This window comes from Stegastes partitus, unplaced genomic scaffold, assembly GCF_000690725.1.
Source record: "Stegastes partitus isolate 25-593 unplaced genomic scaffold, Stegastes_partitus-1.0.2 Scaffold276, whole genome shotgun sequence".
Lineage (NCBI taxonomy): Eukaryota > Metazoa > Chordata > Actinopteri > Pomacentridae > Stegastes > Stegastes partitus.
Window position 1 is genome coordinate 572,538 of NW_007578007.1, and position 6,718 is coordinate 579,255.

General features: G+C 45.7%; 2 protein-coding genes across 5 annotated transcripts in view; one reads left to right on the forward strand and one right to left on the reverse strand.

The window, feature by feature from the left end:
- Positions 1-3,639, forward strand: part of ptpn11b (protein tyrosine phosphatase non-receptor type 11b) — a 51,305-nt gene extending 47,666 nt beyond the window's left edge. For all 4 annotated transcript variants that reach the window (XM_008282563.1, XM_008282561.1, XM_008282564.1 and 1 more), the window contains exon 16: positions 394-3,639. Coding sequence is in view for 2 of the 4 variants with exons in the window: in XM_008282561.1 (XP_008280783.1) it covers positions 394-415 (22 nt within the window). In the remaining 2 variants the exon portion in view is untranslated. The remainder of the gene's footprint in view (positions 1-393) is intronic.
- A 1,319-nt stretch (positions 3,640-4,958) lies between these two features.
- rnf223 (ring finger protein 223) lies at positions 4,959-5,956 on the reverse strand. The gene has a single exon (XM_008282565.1). It carries the CDS (start codon positions 5,946-5,948, stop codon positions 5,238-5,240), a length of 711 nt encoding a protein of 236 aa, XP_008280787.1. The 5' UTR covers positions 5,949-5,956; the 3' UTR covers positions 4,959-5,237.
- Between the last annotated feature and the right edge of the window lie 762 nt (positions 5,957-6,718).

The window sequence follows — 6,718 nt, forward strand, 5'->3', positions numbered from 1 at the left end:
CTTGGCTCTGTTTTATTTTTAAAAATTCTTCAAAGGCTTTATAACAGCAATGAAGATATTTTACATTTCCTAATCATTTGTGTCTGATGGACGGCACTTCCCGTCCATCCATCCATCCATCCATCCATTGTCTATACACCGCTTAATCCTCACGGGGGTCATGGGGGCACTTCCAATCATTACACTAAAAAACAGGTACAACCCAAACAGACGCCCTGTCCCTGTGTGGACTCCACCTCGGTCTGTTCAGATAAACAGGCAGGTTTAGTGTAAGCTGTGTAAACCCTGTTTTAGCTCCATATCCTGAACTACATCACGTCCCAGTGCTCATGATGCAAAGTGACACCAGCCATTAACTCTGCTTGTCTGCCTGTCTGTTTGTGTTTGCTTCAGTTTCAGTGGTGGCGTTGCTTAGTCAGCAACTGAAAGTCTCTCTGGGGCGGAGGGAGTGGGGTGCTCCACACTGCCCTCCACAGGCGTGGACCTTGTCCTGGACTGAAGGTGCTGAGCTGACCCTCTGCTGCCGCCGTCCTGCTGGACCTCTCAGTCTGGAGTCAAGCCTTACCCTCCTGAGAGGGGAGGACTCCACAGCGTTGTGCCTTCACTCAGGGCCCTTGTCCTGTCTCCATCCCCTTGTTCCTCCAACCTCTGCTCCAGCCTCTTCCTCCCTGACCAGAACAAGTGCCTTGTCTGCTATCCAGCCTCCCTCAACCTGCTGTTGCATCTCTGCTGTACCCTGGAGACCCAAGCTGACATGAGAATACCCATGTTTTTCTTTGGATGACGGATGATAACGGTGGCGTCTGCCCCAGCCTGAAATGAACGGAGCTGTACGAGACCCAGGAAGAGGTCAAAGCTGTTCGCCGCTAATCACCAGAAATAACTCTGTCGGTTATCCCTCTTTCTCTGTCTTTGCTGGCTGTCATTCGAACTCGAACCTGGGGCTGTTGTTGGCGCGTCCTGCCCCTCCAGCTATGGCGGGTATTAGCGTGGCTGCTGCTGAGTTATAGAAGAGCAGTTACGTAACCCGCTGCAGGGTCCTGAGGCACCAGAAGGCCGAGCAAGGCCTCCTTCTTCAAAGCTCAAGGTTCTTGTTTTCTGTTTTGTTTTCTGTCCTTTTAATTAGCTTCTTCCTGTTACTTTTATAGTGTTTTTGTTAATGCTGTTGGTATCATGGTTGTGTAACGTATGTGATGTTTATTTAAATATATGCATATATACACACATATGTATGTATATATATGAGTGTGTGTGTGTGTGTGTGTGTGTGTGTGTGTGTGTGTGTATACATATATTGCTAAAGGAGCATTGTAGTGAGGACATAATGTTTAACACATACCGGTATGTCAAAGCAGCATCCCAGCAGTAACTTGGACTTAGATGTTAATAGTAATTTAAAGCCCATGTTTGAGAGGATTCCTGAATGGATGGTTGGAGTTAAGCCTGACCGACCGGCGTCCCTCCGTTGGTTCGACGGGCTGTCATGTTAATCAGCAGGTCTGATGTGGTTCAACATCTGTCAGAGGAGATCGCCACAAGGAGACAAAGGAAAGGGGGCGATTACAGTGGGCCAGATGGCCATCCGCCTGAGATTGAAGAATAGATTTGTCTCCAAAAAGTAATTTAGAAGATGGCCGTAATCCAGGCTTGATGATAGTAAGCCAACGTCATTGATGTGATAAAGACGACGGTGGGGCTGTGGCACACTGAGCCCTCTGCGCTGTCTGCCAGATTGGAGGCTATTTTTAGCCTTCAGAACAAGTACCAAAATATCCTGCACTCCAGTACGAGTGTAGACATGTTGGTGCAGTCTGACCTCGCTCTGTGGAAATGTAATGGTCCTGAAAACATTTGTAGAAAACAACGAGAAGATGTCACGCTGATGTGTCGTCTGCCTGTTTGTAGTTTCAGAGGTCCCGTGTGTCCATTAAAGAGTCGGAGAGTAAATGATGTAAACGCCAGCAGAGTTCAGGTTGGACTGAAGCACAGCAGGGAACATGAAGATACTCAATCAGCCCTTTTGTACTGATTTCAAAGAACCGTTTTAATTTTGCACCATCTCTTATTATGTCTCAGACCTGTGGCCATTTGATCAAAGCTAATGGTTAGCCACATCCACAGAGCACAATGCTAACAGTGAGGTTTCCCTACTGTTGTGGGGACATTGCCATCAATAATAATCAAATGGGAGTCCAGTTTCTCAGATGCTTGCAGTGCATGAGGACTCTTGTGTTCACTCTTGCAGCCAGCAGCAGAACCTTTGATGAGCTCTGCTGCTGGCTGAGAGGTTTTAGCATTAGCACGATGAGCTCTAGATGAAGAATAAACCTGCTGGACTGTGAGGCTCAGCTGGAGGCAGGATTATTGTCGTCATATAAACTGGATAAAACGTTAGCCGTCTACTTTAGGGGGGACTAGAGGAAAACCAGTCAAATTTCGAAGAAATGCAAAACGCAATGAGAATGGATTTACGCCATGTGGGACTTTTAACACGTCAACACAAACAATGCATGAGTGGCACTTGTTTGTGTTCCTGTCACTAACTAGGTCAAGGACACGTGCAGGCTGGACTCACCTTGTTCCCTTCGGTCATAAATGAGCCGGTTCCTGCAGCTGCGTGGTTCTTAGACACCAAGTGAAGCCGTACAGAAGTAACAGCGCTCAGTGAAATAACCTTAAATAAATAAAACCATCTTCTGAATGTAACCTACAGCAGCCGGACCATCCTGTCGGGCACCTTGGTTGTGTTTTTTTAATCAAACGTTCATTCTGTCTCCTGATTTCAGTCACTCGTCTTTAGTTTTTTTTCCAGTATAATTCGCTGCCATGTGTTCTGTTTTATTGTTTCTCTGCTCTGTGAGATGAATGACGTCGCTGCCATGTCTGGTCTGCCCGCTGTGAACAGGCGGCACCACGTTCGGCCGAATCGGAGCGTTGAGTGTGTTTAAATCTTCCTTTTGTCATTTTTTTTTCTTTCTGAACTGTGATATTTGCCCAATGAATGAAAACACAACTTGTGGATTTTATTTCCTTGTTCCTGAATTAGCGTAACTGAGACACAGTTGTTCGTTATCATTGTTTTTCACTTTGCCTCTGCTCGTTAATGATTTGGTGAAACATGAGTACTTGAACGTGTGAAACTGCTGAACCTTTGGCCTCAGGCTGCGTGGACGTCCGTGGATTCTTTTGGGTAGTGCACTAGATTTTCAGTGTTTTTATGTTTCAGATTATTTACTTCTAATTGATTGTTTTATTTCGTCTTGTACCTGAGGTCTTGTTTTCTATCAGTGTGATTCGAGCGTCGGTAATTAAACTCTGGCTCTGAGCTGAACCCGCGTACGTGGAGGTACGCAGGCGTAACGGTCATTTCTTTCTGCTTGTCCTCTCACGTTTACTTGAACATAATTTCCCTTCCTTCTGTTCCCTCTGCTGGCGGCAGCAAGGCTGATGTGTGTCGTGGTAAACGTAGAGCTCCCATGTGGTTCAGTGGAGATTCTTCCCCTTTTTGCTCTTCTTCTTCTTGCACTGACTCCACCCAGACGCCTTTCTGCTGCAACTGTTGATGCAATGAGCTGCCAGAAATGGCATCAAAATGGTTTATTATCATATAGTTTAATAAAAATCTATGATGGCACTGTATGACGTCTCACGTGACTTTTGCTTGTTTCTGTCGTGCGTTCACTGTAAAGCTACACGTGATGGAGAAGCTCCTCGGTTTCTGGAGCCTCTGTGTCGAAGTACAAGAAACAACAGAATGCTTTTTGCATCTTTTGCTTGGAGAAGCAAAAACAGAGCAGCATAACTTAACTGTTTATTCTGATTTTCTGGTGACAAGGAAAGTCTTAAAAACCCAACAGGCTTCTCTCTTAAAACACTTAAGTCTAATTGATGAAGAGCAAAATGATGCCAAACCCAATAAGCTGTTAATACTTCCAACTAATATGTGTTAGTGTCTCACAGTGCGATGACTCTGCTTTTTTCATCTTTATTTGGATTTATTGTCCGACTGTGTTTACTTCAAATGGTGCTTTTATGGTCACTCCTAAATAAATCTCTTATCAGCCAAATGACACCAGCTAAACTCTGTGGAAAACCCCACAGCCAAAACTTTTCCTCCACCTGACGCACCTGATCCAGGAATAAATAAATGTAGGCGGCTTCCTGTCAAGACAAAGGAAGGGCTTTTACAGTCATGGGTTTAAGGTTCACACAAGGAGGAAATGAAAAGCAGCCAGTGAGTGGTTTGTTTTGTCCGTCAGCACTGAGACTGACGTGATTTGAATTTCCAGTAAAGATTATCAGGAGCTGTGCAATAAATGTAAAATTTAAATGCCAAGATAGTGTTTAAATACAACAAACTACAATCTGATATCAGCTGTAGTAATGAGGCTACAACGCACAAATGTTTTTTTTTTTATTTCCCAGAAACATGATCTGAGGAAACGCTTCACTTTTTGTAAACAACAACGTATCAAAAACACACAATCAACTGTACAGAGAGTTTTTCATTGGCACACTGGGATTACATTCAGACTCTTTCGTAATGGATCTCTGCAGCCAGCCGGATGTTTGCAAAGCAAAGTTCAGATTTCATGAAGAAATGCCAGCATTTAAAGCTTCATGTTCCGCTCGGATACAACAGCGAGTAACGTCATCGCTGCATGACGAGTCCACGCTCACAACAAATAAACCTGTTTGTGTCCCAGCACATCTAAGTTTAGGGACAAGACGTTCTTAACTCGTTAAAAAAAAAAAAACAGGCGTGGATGGACGTGCTGAAAACCTGACCACTGAATATTGTTGTGTCGCTAAATGAGCCCTGATGAGGCTCATCTCCACCAACCTGTATGAACACTTCAGTCATGTGGTACTGCTGATGTATACTGCTCAGAAGGATCAGATCACGTGTAGAATTCTAATATGACCATTAATAATAAAAAATGACAATAATCTCAGCTGATCTGATTGCATATGACATGATAAAATAGGAGAGAAATTCAGCGCTGTTGTGTGTTGTGTGTTTTTTAAACCGCCACTGGGGGGCGCACTAGAGTCAGCATCGTTAATGTATGTGGTTCTGTTCAAAGGTAAAAATCTGAAGTATTAATAGCCATGTGCAGCAATTACTACGTGCACTTATCAAAAGTGCAATTATTTGCCAGAAATTTACAAGTCAGATATTTAAAATATTCTACAACATTATCTACATTTTTAATGAGTCCAGTTCGTCCTCGAGTTTAGTTGGACGGATTAGAAGCCCTGGTGAGGGGGCTGAAGGTCGTGGTGGTGGAGCCGACGGGGGTCTCCTCCCTCAAACAGTGCATGTTGCCGGTGTTGAATACGCACTGCAGGGGCCACAGCACAACCACGACCAGCAGCGCCATGAGCACGACGAAGAGCACCATCCTCTTCCAGTCTGACAGTCTGCCCAGCAGGCCAGAGGCCCGGCGTCGGCTTTGGGCCGGAGCATCTACCGGCTTGCTGGCGCCGATGTCGATGCAGATGCAGAAGGCCGTGGGGCTGTCGGGAGCACCGGAGCCGGTGTCCTGCCTGGAGCTTTTGTAGCACAGCTTCTCGCCCTCCAGCCACACTGGCTCTTCTTGCTGCTGGTGGGTGGGCAGCTTGCAGAGGACCTCGCGGCTGGTGGTCAGGGCTGGGGGACCCTCCTCGGTCAGCGTGGTGGGGTGACGGCAGAAGGGGCAAGAGAGGCGTGTGCTGTCACCATTACCATCCTTGCCTGTCACTGAGATTGCCATCAGGCGGGAAAGGCACTCGAGGCAGAAGGTGTGGGTGCACTCCAGCAGTTTGGGCGTTTTGAAGACGTTGTCGTAGGTGTTGAAGCAGATGGAGCACTCCGGCTGGCTCACCACTGACACCTTCTTCTGACGCTCTCCTGCCGTCTCCTCAGGGGGGAGCTGCACATGCCAAACCTGCTGGTTGGGATCCATGGTCAGCCTTCCCTTCGTTTGGACCTCCTGGTCTGTTGTGAACTTCTGGATTATACTGAAGAAATGAATGAAAAGTCAGAAGTTAGTTTTCTTATTTCTCATCATGTCTTGGTGCTGGCATCATGAAAACAGTTACTCAGTGCACATTTCATAACTGGATGATTGAACTCTATTTTTTACCCTCAGTCACACGTAATATTAAAAGCTGACAGGATTTTTCTCAGTCATTGAGTGATTTAGTCACAGGAGTAATGCAAAATGGGTCAGATGTGTCAATACTGTGTATGTACTGAACCAACAGCTGAATCCATGAAGTGACATGTCAGGAGGAATGGAGGGGATCAGACCAGCAGGTACAGCCTGATTGGTAGATGGTGAATGGTCTGGACTCATACAGCACCTTTCTACCTTAGAGGTACTCAGAGCGCTTTACAGTGTTTCCCATTCACACATTCATACACCAACAGAGCTGCCATGCAAGGAGCAACTTCAGGTTCAGGGTCTTGCCCAAGGACACCTTGGCATGTGGAGGAGCCGGGGATCGAACCACCAACCTCAGTGGACCCGCTTTATTACTATTTAGAAAGACATGTTGTTCTGAAAGGAACAGGTCCAGTCAGGATTACATTTCAATGAAGATTTGGGCCTTGAAGCAAGGAAAACATCTACAAGTCCATTTAATTCCACCGTCATTATAGAGACTGAAACTTCTACTGACTGACTACACTATACAGCAGAAGTGAGAAATCATGTTTTAATAATGGCATTAC

Bases quoted from the DNA above. Each gene is read 5' to 3' on its own strand.
- rnf223 (XM_008282565.1), bottom strand. From the start codon at position 5,948: ATGGATCCCAACCAGCAGGTTTGGCATGTGCAGCTCCCCCCTGAGGAG.